Source organism: Pyxicephalus adspersus, chromosome 5 (assembly GCF_032062135.1).
Source record: "Pyxicephalus adspersus chromosome 5, UCB_Pads_2.0, whole genome shotgun sequence".
Lineage (NCBI taxonomy): Eukaryota > Metazoa > Chordata > Amphibia > Anura > Pyxicephalidae > Pyxicephalus > Pyxicephalus adspersus.
In genome coordinates this window covers 19,738,123-19,757,229 of record NC_092862.1, presented here as the reverse complement: position 1 = coordinate 19,757,229, position 19,107 = coordinate 19,738,123, and the positions used below count along the sequence as shown (strand labels likewise).

The following is a 19,107-nucleotide window of genomic DNA, read 5'->3' as shown; positions in this document are numbered from 1 at the left end:
CAGTAATGGTGAAGGATCAAATGAAAGGAGCCCGGAGACTTTTGCACTCGCACTAGAGTTTAGTTCTTCCTTGAATAGCCAATAAAGGGACATTGTCATGAGAGGTAAATGGATGGTGCCATTACTAAACTCTCATTTAGGAATGCTAGTTTTCTGCCTGTCAATGTGGTGTTTTGACTGTCAGGGTTGATGTCCAGGAACAGGTATACATATATGTAATTCTGTCACTTTTCTGGCATGCATTTATAACATTCTTGTTACCAAACTACGATTGAAACATATTAACGTTAGACACTGCCAGGCACCTAGTATTATCAGAATAGGCCGCATCGGCAGCCTCCATACTTCTCTCATCAGAGTTTTACTTTAGGCGTACTCTTTTTAGAAAAGGGGATGTGCAGGTAGACAGGCCCCACATTATAAAAATAAGGGATTTTATCTAAGTGAAACCACACTTAGACTCAAAAGAAACCTGAATTTTATAAAGCTTGTCAGTACCGATTAAATTCATCATTGTAATTCATTATTGAATAGTAATACTTGCAGGCGGGAGCATTGACTCTGACTTATGAGTTGCCATTGAACCCCCTCTTTCAAAAAAGCATTTATAATAATTCCAGGATAACAATATTTGCTGGCTTTTTTCACTTTAGTAAAGAGTGGTGACTGACAGCTCTGCTTTTTATTATGAATGTTTGGAATGAGTACAGACTGCCTTGTTCTAATGGCACAGAACACCCAGTTACTGCAGATCTGGCTCTTCCTTTTGTTGAATGGTTTATTAGAAGCCATAGAGAATGTTACATAAATCCAGAGCAGCTTCTCACTGTTTTCAGTTCATTGTCCTTGCAGTATTGTGCACAGTCACCATCATGCTAAATGAGGTCATTATCTACAATATCAAATATAGCTGTGCAGGAGACAAAAAGTCTGATCCGTTCTGATAGCAAATATTTTGTTAAGAATAGAATGAAATATTAGAAAGAATAGAATGAAAAATAGAAATAGAATGAAAGAGAATATAGAATATATTGTAGATATAGATGATTAGATATTATCTTCTTTCAGCATGAAAACATGAATGTTGTATATTTTTTTCTGAAATAGAAATTGTCATTATTATAGTGCAGAAAGATTCTGCAGCTCTTTTCATCCAGTATATAGATCAGTACATTGATCATATTTTGACTAGGGGACATATGGTTATGTATACCCCAAAAACAGACTGAGACAATACAAAGATAAAACATGTTTGCCCATATACTGATGGACATACATAAGCTGTGTGGTACAGAAAGGCAGACTGACCAAATACCATGATACTTTCTGATTTTCTCTGTGTTCACTGCCTTTCCTGCATGACCAGCCAACATTTACATTTCTCAGCCTCTCTGGCTTTACCCAACTGCATCTATATATAAGTTCTTCAATGAATGAAAGCCATGATCAGGAGGAAAATTTATTGGGAGGCAAACACAATTCAGCAAGGATCACCTTGATGTTTTTAACGCTATGTAGCTTAATCATACCATAGCAGGAAACATATCGAGGTGATCTTGCTTAAAAAAAAAAGTAAGAGTAAGCTCTGCTCCTGATTGAAGCTTTTATTGGTTTTAGGCATAAATGGCTCAATGACTCCACATAATGCACCAGATTTTAGGCTTAATTTGTTACTCGTGTGGATGTTTGTGAATTCCAAGAATTAGACAGGTACAATCAGAGTTTCACACCATTTCCCAGCCAATAGGTTTTATATTTTTATTCTTCATTTGTGTAAGGGTGAAGGGTAAAAAGTATTCCACATGAGTCCCTAACAGCATTGGGCAAGTGTCATGTCTGGTTCTAGCACTCACTCAACTTGTGCCAGGACAGGCAGGGATCTCTCTACCTGTTCTTCTTAGGTTGACATCTACCAGTCTGTGACCAGCCTGTTTCTAGCTACAAACAATCAGAATCTCAATAGGTTTCATTGACAGATTAACAAAATGTAACAAATTTGGTGTTACCAACATTCAGATATATTCCAGAGTCTGGTAGGGCGTGCACACCATCGGAACATTAAGGTTTATTGAACATGGAAAGACAAAGAATGTGTTTTGCTTTTGGAATCTGGGAAAGGATGAACTCTTGATTTAACCTTGCACCCTCAACTGATTTTTACAGTTGAGAAAGTCAGAAACAGTATATTTCTGTCATGGAATGATATCTCTCTGCAACCCTTTTCACCAGATTTGCACATCCATCATAGAATTTAATCTAATTGAGAGAAACATCCTAGAGATGGCTTTTTGTATGTAAGGGACAGCAACTGGGTGCATTTGGAAAATTGATTTCCATTATTAGAGAATATCATGTCACCATGTTCCTGACACAGATGTTTGGTTTTGATTGGCTTACAACAGCAATTTGTGTTACAAAATTACAATGATTCATTGTCAGTATTTTACAATGCTTGTAGTTTATTTTGTGAGCAGGATTTATTGGGAAGATTATGGTGTCTTGGTTGAATAAAAACGCAATTACTTTGATATAATTACAGGAAAGACCAGAAACAAAGCAAACGTAGACCCCAAAAATTTACAACAATTTCATTGGGCACAGTAAAGTGCTCTTAATTTCTACACAGTTCTTATCCTTCTTTGTTTACTCTTAAAGAACAAACAAAATGACAGCATGAATATTACTTCCTTAAATTTAAGTAGATTCAGTTCTGATGATGTCTGGAAATGTTTGCATTTTTATCCACAAAAAGCTGAATTTTATGAAAAAAAAGGAATATTATTCCTTAAATAGCAGTTAGATTACAAAGTAAGTACATTGCTACAGTCACCTCATGCAATGTCATAATGCAGTCATAGTCCCCCCCCCCATTTGGTGCCAATGTGCAATGTAACCCCTTTCAATGTCATGGTGCAGTCAACTCTACCACCTACAGTGTCATGGTGCCATCACTGATACCCCTTCCCAATTCACTGTGCAGTCACCTTTTCCCCCTGTAATGTCAATGTTTAGTCACCTGTACTTCGTACAGTTTCAATGTGCAGTCATATTGGCAGAAAGTGATGTGAAATGTGTTCTACGATACATTGGCGGTATAAATAAATGTTGCAATCACACTATTGACTTGACTGTGTATCTTTTGACAAAGCATCTTTTTGTTGACTTTGTGGTCACATATGTAGCTCATCCCCTCATAAGGAGGTGTATATGTGGCTTGGTGTGACGCAGGACATTGACCATACAATACAATAGAAGCTTTGTATGATCTGGCACATAATGATCAAAGTATGGCCTGCAGTATATTGACTTCCTTTAGTCAGCTATCTCTGATGTCTTCTATCACTTCAAAGGAAAAGCGCCCTGTGTTTGTGTAACCCTTTAAGCTGTGTTTGTGGCAGTTTATGTGCTGGGAAACGCTTGGTTCTTCTCCACGAAGCACATAGATTATTTCCTCCCAAGCTGAGCCTAGAATGTATACCATTCTGTAAGCTGCATTTTTAGTTGTCTAGCTGCAGTTTATTTTTCTTTTCCATATGGTATGGTAGAAACATCAACATCAGGCCAAAACCAGAAAGTATACCATTTAACAGTTCAACAAAATATTGCAATATAAAAATATTTTAAAAAATATCTATAACAGGTAGCACGGTGGCCCAGAAGATAGCACTCTGGCCTTTGCAGCACCAGGTCCCAGGTTTGAATGTCGGCCAGGACACTATCTGCATGGAGTTTGCAGGTTCTACCCATGCTTGCGTGGGTTTCCTCCCGGTACTCAGGTTTCCTCCCACATCCCAAAAACATGCAGTTAGGTTAATTGGCTTCACCCCAAAATTGTCCTTAGACTGTAATAATGACATGAGTCTCTTTGAGGGACAGCTAGTGAAATGACTATTGGCTTTGTAAAGCGCAACGTAATATGTTGGCACTATATAAATACTGTATATTATAAGTAAAAATAAAATGAAATATCTTGGTATACAAAGTTTACTTTCAGTAACTTTCTTATTTTGAATTGATCATGAAAACCCAGAGATGGAGGCAGCCCAAAAATCTTGACGGTTCCTATCAAAGTTGCCCTTGTCTCTGCTTCCTCTGACCTCCTGAACTCTTCCAGTTGGCAATTGACGACAACCATTATATTAAAAGACCACCAGAGAAATGTGTGCAGAAGGAAAAGATGGGATCAGGCATGACTTTGACAGGAAAAAGTGGGGTTTTTACCTGTTTATAAGCTTTATTCTTTATTTTCTTACTTTTAAGTGAACAGACTTCAGATCTGACCCTTCTGCTATTAAAAATTAATAGTTGATAGAAGAGGACTAGAATACAGATCAAGTCTGCAATAAACACTGCTGCAAACTGGTTCTAATTGCACTGACCCCATAACCAAACAATGGCAGATTGATCATGTGATGTTAGCTGAAGGAGAGGGTTAGACTGCAAACAGAGGAACAGCCCCAATATTTCTCTTAGACCCTTCAGATGATCACATTACATGACCAGTTTCCTTGCATATGACCATGTGACCAACAACATGGGAGATAATAGCGATAATTTCTTCAGAATACTTTAGCAGCTATATATTGTGGTGGCTATTCTAGAGTGGGGTCCTTTATACAGTATAAAGATTTCTATCCTTAAAATTAAAAAACAAATAATGCTGTGCTAACTTTTCCCACCTTTATGTATTCCTGATTCGGGTCCATTCTTGCATGGTTCCATGTAAGCAATCTATCATTATGTTTCCTTTGTATTCAGAACTTAAAAACGCACAAATGCACGCACATAATTCCCACTGAAAGGTCATGAGCCATTTTCTTACTAGAGAGCGTATTGTGCTAATATAGACCTTCAGTTCTCCAACACTGGCTCGTTCTGGTTTTCAGGCCATTATCATCATTGAAATAAACAGAGCAGTTTTCCAATTCAGCTACTCTCATATCGTATACCGTGTTACTGGGTGATTATACCCTTTCAGGGATTTATGTTGTTTTCTGTATAATGTCTCACGCAGAGGTACATTATAGTGACACTGTGCATTTCAGTCAAATTATGTTCAGTTTCCTTATGCATAAAACACACAAATGCATCGTTTTAGAATCTGTCTACATCTGAAACGTTGTAATACATTCACTATTAGTATATAGAAATGTGTGTTTAGCTGCATTGCCATTTACTAGCACAGTGTTCGGAATGCATACCATGAGTAATGGCCATTCTTATATAGTATTGCAGATATTATTTGGCTGGACTTGAACTGGTAATGAAGGGGACTATGTGGTTGTAGTTTGTTTTTTTAGTGATGTACAGCCCCTGCTTGTACTAAATTTATTTTGCTAGACTTCAACTGCAGACAAGATGTATAGATTGAAATGGTCTTTGGAACCTTAGAATGGTCTCCAAGAACTAATGCTAATTTGCAGTGATGGCCCATTTTGTTGAAACCAAATCCTTTGTAAAGTTATAAAGTTCTTTGTAAAGGTTTCATGTGCTGAGAGTTTAGAAAAAATCTCATTGTTCACCTTAGGTCCTCAGATTTTCATCAGTAGAACCTATAGTCACATTATTTAGGACCAAAAACAGTCCTTCTCTGCTAGGATCACGTTGTGGTTTATAATATTGGGAATCTTTAAATATTTATAATATGATAACTGTATTTCTGCTGATAATGGAAATCAAATATGTAGTCTTTAACCTTTTCTTATTGCCTCCATTGCCTTTAGACACCAGCATGCTGTGCCTAATGATAAGTCTGCCCCTGGCTGATTCGTGACATCAGTGTCCTTAGTGCTTTCTGAGTCACCGAACCAGAATATGTATGCAGACTGGGACATTGACTTTCCCGATTTACAAATTTTGGTCCAAGTCAGTGACTGTTTCTGTTGACTTTGTAGTCACATATTGGAGCCAGGGAATTGCTAATGACTACAATTTTTGGAAGCAGGTTAGGTTTAAAGAGCTGCTTCCTTTTTTAGTATAAATAACTGTTAAGTTTTGTAATTCCCATCACTTCCATTTTTACAGACAACGGTCAGAAAAAAATAAGGCAAGTTAATAACAGAGCAAGACTTAGCAGTAAAATCCTTCAGGGGTTTTTTGCATTATCTACTAGGTTGAGAAGGATGTAAGGATGTGCAGAGAAATTAATGTATATGTTGGGATTATCTGGTTTAATTACATGTGATTTTTTTTATTTTTTGTATTTCAGAAGTTGGAGGTAAAAAGTTAAAAAGCACGATCCAACGAAGTACAGAAACTGGACTAGCAGTGGAGATGAGAAATTGGATGACTAGACAAGCAAGTCGAGAGTCTAACGATGGAAGTATGAACAGTTACAGCTCTGAGGGAAAGTAAGTCAATATAAAAAGTGAATTTAAAACTAGTGTTGGCTATCATGGATTTAGATCATGTGTTTAACATTAACACCTTCTTTGTGAAAACTACATTGTCAGAATTAGCAATGTTTTTTTCAGTTGCAAAGTTTCTGGGAGCTAAATAAAAAATCTGGGACAGGGTATGGATAGGCATATAACTCCCTCCCCCCATGTCATGTGACAGAACTATGTGTCTCCTAATTGGCCAACCACTATCACAAGGAGACAGAAAAGAATTCCCCAGTGTTTCCTTGTGGCAGACCTAAGTAAGGGAGTGAAAGTAAGTACATGCTGTTGAGAAGAGAGAGACCTACATGACCCTTTTACTTTATTAGCCAGTGTATAGTTTATAGAAGATATTCTTTAAATCATCGTTCGCCAACCTTTTGGACCTCACGGATCGCTAAACTTATAGTTTTAAATCCAGCGGACCATTATTCTGAATTTTTTTAAAAAAGATAAATACATTTGTAAAGTAATGATCTTCCCAATGGTGCCTGACAAGGACTGTGGAAGTTCTGATTCATTGATCAGTTATGTGAAGTATTACTATTGTTACTATTATCATTAGTTATATTATCTTTGGTATTACTAAAGAAATGCAAAATATTTGTTTGCTTTTTCTCACTTATAATAGGTTTATTTCATTTGAATCTAAGACCAAACAAGAAATGATAAATATCAAGTCAAACTATATGATTCCATTAAATATAACAGAAAAACAAGTAACATTAAATAAAAGTAAATATACAGTTAAGGTCATACTCACCTAAAAGAGCATCTGAGGAATAAAAAAATAAAATAATACAATCTGATGAGAATCGGTATTCGTAGAGCGGAGTGACTGTTATGTTGGAAACAATACTGAAGCGTACAGCTCAACAACAGTTGCCTCATACAGCTTACGACTACACTAACGTCACGCTGCGCCTCCCTTCTTTTTCTGTCACTAGTACAGTTTGTGTATTTAGTGCAAAATTAAGACAAAAATTGTCATTCAGAATATATGATTTTATTCAATATTATTTTTGTTTTATTATCAATAAAAGATAAAAAACATTGCAAATAATCTCTAAATTTTTCTGTGGACCACCAATATTTCCTTGTTGACCACTGGTTGGCAACCACTGCTTTAAATGACTACAATGGGAAAGGGGCAAAAATGTTAGGTACCTGATGCGATGTCTATCTCTGGGAAAGTAAATAAAACTTGAACAATGTGATTTCACGTTCAAACTGTAGTTTTATGTTAATATATACTTTCTAAAACCTACAAGACTTTGGCCTTGTGCTAATACCACTAGTCTAACATTAGTTTAAGATGATATTGTTATAATTAAGAATTAATTGACTAGTGAATTTTATCTGCAGTTAACCTCCTGACGTACATTTGACCTGTTTCAAACAGGCTTTGTATTACCATAAATGTGGTAACTCGTTTAATGCAACCAACAGCCTGTGGTCATAGACCCCAAATATGACAAGACCAGGAGTCTCATGGGAGATTTCAATTGGCCCTTTTAAACATTTGCTATAATAGCAAATTGTGAAAAAAGATTTTTGGAAACTTTAAAGAACAATTTCAGAATTCTTGAAATGATTGTACTGATGTTCTGATCATTCATCCATCACTATTATTGTTTGACTTTTAAAAAATGAAAATGTGCTGTGTCCATATTTTAATATTTAGTATTACTAATATTTTAATATTAGTATTTTATTTTTTATACTTAATAATTTAATATTTTATTAATATCTATTTATACTTTTCTTCTAGCTTAATATTTCCTGGAGTCCGGTTGGGTTCTGACAGCCAATTCAGTGATTTCCTAGATGGATTAGGTCCTGCACAGCTGGTTGGACGACAGACCTTAGCAACTCCTTCAATGGGTACGTCATTGTTGTCATTGTCAGACAATATTGCAGATATTTTCTGTAATATGTTTTGTTGGCAAATTAAATCTCTAGATTTGTCTGTTTTGAAAATAAAATAGTAAAATAGTGCTTTACATTGAAACAAATAATACATAAACGTTGAAAATTGATTAAAGCATAACTGTACACATAGGAGCCTGATCATTAAAGCTCTCTTTAATACTAGACCAGGTCCATTCCAGGTTCGCTGGATCAGCCAGCTTCACTGATGAAAGTGTATCCTCTCCAGCCTTGAAGAGCTTTAATAAATGAGGACGATAGTACCTGATGTTTCCAAGCAGTCCCTAATACCTTTTATTCACCTGTCATCATACCTGCTGGATCTCAAGTATTTGTTCTGCCTCCCTTCATTCATATTGAATGGTTATCTGTCACCAAGATACATGATACAACACCGTATCTATAGGAATGAATAGAGAAGAAGATTCCCAGCCTGGAGAATTTGGAGTACTGGTTTTGCTAATGGAAGAAAAGTCAGTTAAAGCATTGCCACTCTATAACAAGAAAACCTTAACTGGCAAGACCACAAGCTATACTTTTCATGAAAACTGCAGGTTAAAAGAATATTGAAATATATCGGCTTCTCAAGGATTTTATGGAATTTTAGTGATTGTGTTTTCCTTTTTTTTTCAGCATTTCCATATTTAAAGCAATGTTATATTACTCTTCTGTATGTGTTACTTCTGTATTAATGTGGAGTGGGAAGGAGAGTAGGGAGGATTTTTCAGACTTTCTATTTTAGTGGCAGTGCCCTCAAGACTGAAAAATAGTAGTACTCTCTCCAACGTACACAAAAAAACAATCACAACACTTATTTTTTTCATTTATTAGAATGAGTAATATATATGACAAGCCAAGCCTTCCCTATTTTTTCTAAAATGGGTCAAACATTTGTTGTCTGGAGTCACACTTTAAATTAACCGCATTTTACAATTAAAGATCCATAAACAATGTTAGTTAATATGTGTTTCTTTCCTGCAGGAGACATTCAGGTTGGTATGATGGATAAAAAGGGACAGTTGGAGGTGGAAATTATACGAGCGCGTGGGCTTGTAGTAAAACCAGGATCCAAGACACTGCCAGGTGAGGTGTCAATATAAACTAGTACTTACCAAAAGTCTTTTTTTTTACTAGCCGAAAACAAGTACAATATTGTGCAAAATGTTGTTGATGTAAATGAAAAAAACAAAAAAATGGGATTTGTTGCAAACTTCTAATAACAACATAACAAAAGGTCATGTTCCCAGGGTAGCATAATGTTATTGATAAAACAGGCTGCCCCCCATTTTATTATGTCTTCTGTATATGTTTAATAACAGGGAAGAAAGCCTTCTAATAATTGATATAAACCTAGTAAGAGTGGAAGCTTTAGAGAGGGGGAGCTGCTGACCTCAATCTCTTGCTTGGGTGAATTTTTCCATGGTTCCTGCAGCTACAAAGATCAGTGAGGGCTTGTTTTAAAGTTCATATACAGTATCTTATGTTTAAAAAAAACATAAATAGCCTGTCCACAGGTTCATTTTAAACCCAAAGGATGTTTAGTTGTTCTAGAGAACCCCAAGCTAAGCTTCTTTACATTTAGAATGTAGAAATGGCAATAGGCATATATCAAGCATCTTCCAATCTGTCTATTTGCAGCTGTTTTTGCCAACCCATGCCCATAGTATCATACTCATGCCCATAGTGTAGATTCCTGTATTTTGCATGTTGTGTTAAATTTTGAGGTTGTTCTCTATTTTTTAATTCTTACCATATATTTGTTTCCCCTTCTGCAGCACCGTATGTAAAGGTGTATCTCATAGAAAATGGAGTTTGCATAGCCAAAAAGAAAACAAAGGTAGCAAGAAAAACGCTGGAGCCTTTATACCAGCAACTGTTATCTTTTGAAGAATCACCGCAAGGAAAGGTCTTACAGGTAAGATGCTTTTGAACTAAATAAGAATGAGAAGTATTGGTAGATCATTAAGCTTTTCTTACTCAAAGGGTACAACTAAGTGCGTATAAAGCTATTGGATCACAAGGGCACCAGTAGCCCCAAACTACTGCCCCCCCGATATCCTACACTAAAATAGATCATACATTTCAAGAGGAATCGGGTGGTTAGGGGTGTGCTTTTATAGCAGTGACAGTCACCAAAATATTTCCTGGCAAAGAATCAATCTCTACTATTGAAATACAAAGACCTGGAAGATAATTCATCAAAGAATGCTTTGGCGAATGTCAGATTCCACTTTAATATGAGCTATATTTTTTTAAAGTGTATTTCCATCCCCTCTTTTCAGTTTTGGGTAGTATGAGTAAGAATTGCTACCCCTGTTGGCTTTTTACTGATGTCTAGGGTTCCATTGGAGCTTGAGAGAGGTGAAATCTTTAAAAGCATCAGAGACTGAAATAAAAATCATGTTTCTCATTAGAGTAGGGGAAGGTTAGAACAGATTTTTTTTTTCTGTCTGTGCACATTCTGTCTTAACAGATCTCTAAAAAGTAGTAGGAAACTGACTAGGACCTGTGTTGATGGGCTTTGACCTGAATTGTAGAGCAAATGTTCATCATTGCTAGTTAATTGACAGGTTTTTACTAAATCTCCATTTCTGGCCTGTTTTTGGCTAGTATAAAGCTGCTTTTGAATTTACATTTGTTTGGGGAAAGCAGGTCTGCAGAAACTTAAGCCTGTCAATATGAACCCTAATCTTTTCTAACCATATCCCATTTAATTATTCTAATGAAGTTCTAGCCCTTCCACAGAGGAGCCCAGATCCTCAGCATTGAAGTCCCAGCTTGACCTTTTGTATCTCTGCTATCCACTAAATTGTTAGAGCCAGCAGAACATACTTGTGGTTACTGTCTGCCTAGCAAATTATCCAAAACTAACTTAAACATGTCTGTGAAAATACTAATTGAAGAAAATGGGGGGTTGTGGCTGTATTCTGTTTCACTAACTAATGTATCAAGTTATTCAACCCCACCATAATTAAAGCTAAACTCTGCACAAATATTTATTCCCGTATAGCCAAAAACATATATATATATATATATATATATATATATTTATTAAACATAAATAAAATACATTTATGTGTATAAAGTAGCTTTACAAACCTTAATAATACATTGTAGAAGTGACAAATTCATTGAGCTGCATATGGCCTGTGCAGTGAGATGAGCTGTAGGACCGAATGCTTCTAGTACAGACTTGGAATTACAATATAGAACATTCCACAGTTCTCCACTGATGCCTTAGTCAAGTACCTAGCAGTCTATATCCTAAAATTTATGGGTCACTTGCAGCTCCTAGTACATCCAGTGCAGATAATGTTCCAAGGCATTTTTACAAACAAACAAAAAAGCAAAGGGTGCACCATCTGAAGCAATATCCTTTAAAGCTTCATTATTACATAAGGTATGTATTGCACTCACTTACATAGGAAAAGCAGTATACCTCTCATAACCACAATGAATACCCATGTAGCAGCAGGAGCTGGGGCCGGCAGCTTTGTTAGATGACAGATTCCAAGTCTTCTGCTTGAACAGGCAGAGAGGGGTCAGATGGAGCAGTGCACCCACATCTCTATACTCCATAATAGACCTCCAGGCCAACAGCACCTGGGTCAATCTGAGCTGTGCACACCACACACTTCTTGCTTCAGTGGTAATCACAGCCATGTGCTATGCAGGTGACCCCTCCTGTTAAATCTAAGGTATACTGTTAGATAAACTAGCTATAGCCTATGCCACGTGTATAAATAATTCACCTAAAACACAGCAATTGACAAATACTGCTGAGCCAAGGGATTTATTACAATATGTACAATTTTAACTTTAAAAAAATGTAGTAATCAATCATTAACACTTGATTACAATTAATCAGGAACATGCAATTTATCACTATTTATTTCATATATCTTATATACTTTTAACCTAAATTAATTTAATTACGAAATTGGAATGTCATTTTAAAAAAATCAATAGGTGGCAGCAAACACACAGCTGGCCGGTAACTAACAGTAAAAAAGTACGTAAAAAGAAAGTTGTGGTCCTAAAGATTGAATACTACATTGATGAAAATTATCCTATTTCATGTGGGGGGAAAAGAAACATAGATGCCAGAAGATAAAAAAGATAAATATATTTTAATATGATAATAATATACAAAAATAGGTTGATATAAAAAAATATATATATATTTATATATATAGCTATATATATATTATATATATATAGCTATATATATATTATATATATATATATATATATATTACACAGTATTTAAATAGCCTGACATATTACACATCATTTTACAAAGTCCATAGTCATGTTACTAAATGTTCCTCAATGGGGCTCACAATCTAATGTCCCTACCATAGTTAAATGTCTTTAAAACAGTCTAAGGTCAATTTTTGGAGGGAAGCTAATTAACCTAACTGCATTGTTTTTGGCATCTGAAAGCAAACTGGAGTACCCAGAGGAAACCCACGCAAACTTAGGGAGAACATGCAAACTCCATGCAGATATAGTCCTGGCCCACATTCCAGCCTGGGACCTAGCAAAGGCCACTGTTCAGGTCGTTGTGTATGTGTAAAGAAATATATATGTTAGTGGCACAATGGTAGCTCTAGGGTACCAGGTCCCCCAATCATCCAGAGTTCCCATTAGAAGATTTTAACTTTTCAATAATGCAAAATATAAACAGCAATTCTGATTGGTAGCTATGGACAACTCCAATTTTTTTCTCTTTCTATTACACAACGCATTTGACATACCATTTATTGCAGGTGAATCTTTCAGATGTATGTGCTTAAAAAGAAAGTTGATTTACCACCAGTGAATGTTCTGTGAAAGTCATATTCACTGTTTTAAAAAAAATATCTCTATCTGTAAGATAATGATATCGTAGAGCTCTTGAATGGGTAGATTCGTAAAAATATCAATGTAAATATATTGTAATGACTTTTAATCAAAGCCTTTAATTAATTTTCCCCTTTTTTTCTATCTACAGATAATTGTTTGGGGTGACTACGGACGCTTGGATCACAAATCTTTTATGGGTGTGGCACAGATACTTTTAGATGAACTAGACTTGTCCAATATGGTGATTGGATGGTTTAAACTATTTCCCCCCTCCTCTCTAGTAGACCCAACATTGGCTCCTTTAACCAGGAGAGCTTCTCAGTCATCTCTTGAAAGTTCCACCGGACCTTCTTATTCTAGGTCATAGCACCTGTAAAAAAAAAACTGTTGTCTCTGCAACCAGCGTTTCAAAAATAACGACAAAATCACAAGATAACAAAATATGACAGGTCGCTCACCCTGGTAAACACTGCATGCTTAATTTTGTGTCTTCTGAGCCTGTTGCTAGGGATACTGGGTGATCCTGCACTCTCAGCGGAAGTCGCACACATTGTGCGCTATAGAAGGCTCTCAGGTGATGGAGGGGAGCTAGCCGACGGCATTGAAGACCAGTGAAGCTCAGTTTTATTTGAGTCTGAAGCCATGGATTATTGACAATAACAAAAGAAATATTTCACGCGACGAAAGTCATCGTCAATGACATATCACGTTGTTGCAACATTTTCTTTTTTGTATTTGCCCCCAAAGATTGGGAACGCATAAGAAGGCACCATGAATAAAGAGATGGAAAAAAGTCTGGAATACTACGAGGAGGGTGAAGTCCGATAGAACGCCAGTGTTATTAAGGACGATCATTGCTGAAGGTCACACATGCCCATAGTTTAAAGCAAAGTTGGATTAGCAGCAAAAACAGAGTCCACCATTTGATGAATCTCACCGGGAAGAATTTTTCTGTGATTATCCGGTACTTCAGAGACAAAAAAAAATTAAAAAATGTTCTTTTTTTTTTTTTTTTTTTTTTGCATGAACATGGATCTACGTGAACACTAAAATTATTTTCTTTGGGCTGCAACTTGCAAAAAATATGAAACAAAATAATAAAAAAGATACAGCCATTTTCAACAATTTATATTCTTTTTAAGAAAAAAATTTCACTAGTGCATGGTTTTAAAATAAAATAAAAGGGGGAGCGAATGCAAAGGCGTGAAATAAAGACAAACCACGTTTATCATTCTAAAAAAAAAGAACAATCATGGTCTGTGTTTTTGCAGGCATATGTTAAAATAAATTTCTTTCTAGCAAATATTTAAAATTCTCTTTATGTGACAAAAAAATGTAACATATATGATTTATTTAAATGTAAAAGGTACAAACCTTGTAGAGTTGAACATGTACATGTCCACCATTTCTTATTTCCTGGGTCCCTGTCTTTTGCATTGTGTCTCTAAGTCCCACAATCTTCCCAAACCTCTTTTCTGATGCCATTCTTTCAGGTTGGTTGACGGCACACCACTTTACCCTGTGTGCCTTGATTGCTTCTCTGTCCCCATGTTTGGAAAATTTTTGCAGATTTTTTTCCTGCATTCCTTAAATGTTTGACAGAATTCCTTGTTTGACCTGCCAGATACAATGGAGGTCATCCTGTTGATGTCCATTGCATAGCAACCTTTCTTGAAAATCAAGCATGTTGAAAAGAATTTTGCAACATGGCTTGAGAATACCTAAGGTAATTCAGCATGTATTTGATAAAAAAGATATTTGAACTTTTTTGCAATATCTTGTACAGTGCATGGTAATGATTTTTTTCACCATCAAATTGAGTCTTAAAGGGAATAAAACGATATAACTATGTGGCCATTGTCCATCTTCATACATTCTCAATGCCCAGTATTGGTAAACTCGAGAGAGAGTTCAACCAAAAGTCCTCTCTTTGAACAAAAGAACATTTCCACTATTTTTCAATTAAGGTATGCTCTTTTTGCACTTTGTCGGCATTGTTGTGTATCATACAAGCAACATTTTTACTTGATCTTTCATTTTCAATGCTACAAAGGTCAAACTTTTCCAGGTTGCTTTGTTAATGAAGGCAGTTTGGTCAGTGTCGATGGCTGACCACACTTGCTGATTTTTTCTGGCCGATGGCATGCTACTTTAAATGAACTGGTATGGTATGGTGAAGTACTTCTAACACCGGGCTCTAGCTGCCATATTTGTGGTCCTGTAACTTTTTAGGAACACAACCGTTGAGCTCTGTGGGACCTTAATGTCCCCCCCCCCTCCCCATTCCCAACTTCCTGAGGTAAAACCAAAAATCTCTGTTTGGGTGTGTTGCCGATATAGCATCTTGAAATTTGAAGGCTCTGATATTATTTATCACAGTGTACTGGTTCAGATAGATGAATTGTGACATTGCCTTTATTTTCTTACTTTCTTTATCCTCAGAATCAATCTTAAAGTGAAGCAGTGGCCAGGCTATGGACATTAAAGTATTTATATATTCCTAACATGCAGAATAAAATGAGTAATAAACAAGCCATTTGTAGGCAGGCATTAAGGTGCAATTCATCCTCGAAGTTCACAACAGAGACTCTAAAGTCAGGTTGCAGTCCCTTTCTAAGCAGCTTAGAGCACCTGCTGTTTGTTTACATTGAAAGGGACTGGCAGGCTGTGAAGTTTCGGCTGCCAGAGGAAACAAAAGAGGAATGTGCCCAATTTAATGCCACTGCTCTGAAATTTGAGGATGAATATTTCTACAATTATTATGACTACAGAGATCAGTAAGGGCTTGTTTTAAAGCTCATCTATTACTCGTCCAAATTATGTAAATATTTAAATACCCATATCCCAACTACAGGTTCACTTTAGGGTACCCATAGACATTAAATAATAATTTTTTGGATGCTTCCAACATTTTGAAAGGTCTATATTTTATTGTAGACATCCCGAAAAATGTACAGCCATATCATAATCAACATGTATTTATTTCTTCATACGTGAACTGACCAAAATTGCCAACAGTCAGTACACTTTTTCTTAGAATGTCATGTCTAAAAGTTGTTTTTTTAGCCTTTAATATTTCATTCTTCACCCAAACCATTTGTAAGGGCCATTGAATCTCTATCTAATGTCTATGTGTACCTTCATCAGCTCTCCAGCTGCTGTGGAGTTGCAATTTCCAGAATGTCCTGCAAACTAGATTTTTGTAGTTCCACAACAGATAGGATACTTCCAGATTAGTCCTTCTTCCAAAAATGAACAATGAAATAAAATATGAACATGCAATTTATGTGCATGGGCTGTAAATTGTTATATATAAAATATACTTACATGTAAGTTTTTGCTCATGTACACAACTATAACAGGCATATTTATATATGTGTTTAGATGGATATACACATTGTTACTCACATCTATAGACAGTATGGAGGATTTTATTTTATAAATAGGTCATGAAAATATTATCCCTATACTTTCACCCCCTCAAATTCAAATTGGGTAAAAAATGTACCTTTGGGCAAAAAAAAATTAAAATAAATGTAATTGCCTTTTAATTTACGTTATCGTCTTTCCAAGAGGTAGATAGATAGGTTATCTTTTATTTTTAATTTTTTTTTTGTTAATTATAAAGCTGTTTATCAAAGTAATTTTAGATGGTTGTGAACCAGCAAAACAAAAAAGTATATAAAATATATATATACGTATATATATATAAATATATATATAAATATAAAATACCATCTACAGTATCATCATGTCATAAATGAAAGTAAATTGATGTATTGAAAATGCAGTGTAATATGTTATTTTCTGAAGAAAAAAAAACAAAAATAAATCCCAAGATGCATTTTTTTCTTTCTAATTTTTATAGGGAGAACAAGACCGTATATAAGATTTGTACATAAATATCATTATGCAGTATTTATTTTAAAGATGAAAAAATTGATGTATTTTTTTTTTATTTCACATAATGTCTGCAGCTGAGCTCATGGTATAGTCATGTTACTCGCACTATACGTGGGACTTCTGCAGTCTTGTACATAGTACTTAAAAAAAAAAATTAAAAAAAAGCAAGAGAAATTTACAGTTGGGTAATATGGCAGATTAGCCCCGAAATGAGCACCAACTAATGTAAAGCATATTAATTACGGTGGTGGTATTTAAGACTTTCAATAAAACATTTTCTTTACACATTTGGAATATGGTGTATTTTTTCCTTTTTTTTCTTAATTTTAGGATGTTATCAGTGGATTGATTGTGAGTGCAGTATGGAACTAAAAGACAAGACACATTGAGAAAAATATGCCTGGATATCAGACTGATCTTTTGATGTGAATAGTGTCTCACACAGGAAACAAACATGCAGATAACCACGTAACCACGTAACCCGGGCAGCACGGTGGCTCAGGGGTTAGCACTTCAGCCTTTGCAGCCCTAGGTCACAGGTTCAATCCCCAGCCAGGACATTATCTGCATGGAGTTTGCAGGTTCTCCCCGTGTCTGTGTGGGTTTCCTCCGGGTACTCCGGTTTCCTCCCACATCCCAAAAACATGCAGTTAGGTTAATTGGCTTCTCCCTAACAATTGACCTTAGACTACATTAATCACATATGACTATGGTAGGGACATTAGATTGTGAGCTCCTTTGAGGGACAGTTAGTGACACGACTATGGACTTTGTACAGCGCTGCGTAATATGATGGTGCTATATAAATACTATATAATAATAAAAAAACAAGCTGTGCCGTAATTAGCGGAACACCTGAGCTGCTAACCTATTCTTGGTCAGTGGGGCTGATTTATTACAGTTCTCCAGGGCTACACTAGATACACTTTCATCAGTGAAGCTGGGTGATCTATCACCACCAATATTCATTATATACTTTAAGCATTGGTATTTGTGAATATATCACTAACTGTATTATTATAATATTATGTATTTTCCAATCTTGTATATTATATGAGATTGCTTAAAGATCCAGTTTTACTCTGCTTTATTATACAGTCGTTTGAAAAGTCTCTACATGTTCCCTGAGGAAGCGAAACAAGACATTTATCATTCCTATGAATATTGTTTAGTCAGGAGGCTTTTGTTTAGTAAACCTGGCATTCTCGTTTGTGTCTTCGCACAAGCAAGCCAACCTTATATTACCTGTTTAATATATCATCGCTGTAAATATTGTATCACTTTACTCATATGGAATATTATATATAGCATTCATATTAATTATATTTGAAGTTTAGCCACTCAAAACCCCATTCTTTTCTCTTTGTCTTTCTTTTTTTGATATATTACCCCTGGGGTAGGAAAACAATATACTGATAAAGCAATAGGAGTTACGCACTTTTCTCTCTCTCTTATTCTGAAATGGATTTGGTCCAGGATTCAAAACATTTGCTAGCAAATAACAAATGACTTTTGAAATGGGGATCACCCAGCTTCACTGATGAAAGTGTATCCTCTCCAGCCTTGCAGAGCTTTAATAAATCAGGCTCAGTGAGTCAGAAGATAATAATGGCAAAGCCACAGAGTAGAAAACAATGTCCCCCGCTAACATGCTGCAGAGTGGAATCCTTGCTATTTGTGTGTAGACATTGCTCCATGGAGGCATGATACACCCTGCCCCTCTGCTGAGTCACAGCTAAAGTTCTCCTATCAGCAAAGAGCATGAGCTTTTCTGATGCAGTTGTCTTAATCAGCAGGGGTTGTCTCTGATCTTTGCAGAGAAACCACTGCTTCCACAATAAGAGCAGGATCCTCTTCTGCAGCTTACAGGGAAGAGACAGACTTTTCTTTTCAGGCTGGGCTGCTTTCTCAAGGAAACTATCTGTAAGGCTTTGCACACCTTTTTGTTTATACACCTGGAGTGTAATTAGGTAATTTAACAATTTTATTGAAGTTCATTTGGATCCAAATAAACTGTAAACAAAAAAAGATTTCATGGACTTTTCAG

General features: G+C 35.8%; 1 protein-coding gene across 50 annotated transcripts in view; it reads left to right on the top strand.

The window, feature by feature from the left end:
• RIMS2 (regulating synaptic membrane exocytosis 2) overlaps positions 1–17,354 on the top strand; it is a 384,644-nt gene extending 367,290 nt beyond the window's left edge. For all 50 annotated transcript variants that reach the window (XM_072410779.1, XM_072410769.1, XM_072410774.1 and 47 more), the window contains 5 exons: positions 6,209–6,350; positions 8,152–8,264; positions 9,291–9,392; positions 10,085–10,224; positions 13,306–17,354. In XM_072410779.1, the coding sequence (XP_072266880.1) occupies positions 6,209–6,350; positions 8,152–8,264; positions 9,291–9,392; positions 10,085–10,224; positions 13,306–13,524 (716 nt within the window). In that variant the 3' untranslated portion in view covers positions 13,525–17,354. The remainder of the gene's footprint in view (positions 1–6,208; positions 6,351–8,151; positions 8,265–9,290; positions 9,393–10,084; positions 10,225–13,305) is intronic.
• Positions 17,355–19,107: the final 1,753 nt, after the last annotated feature.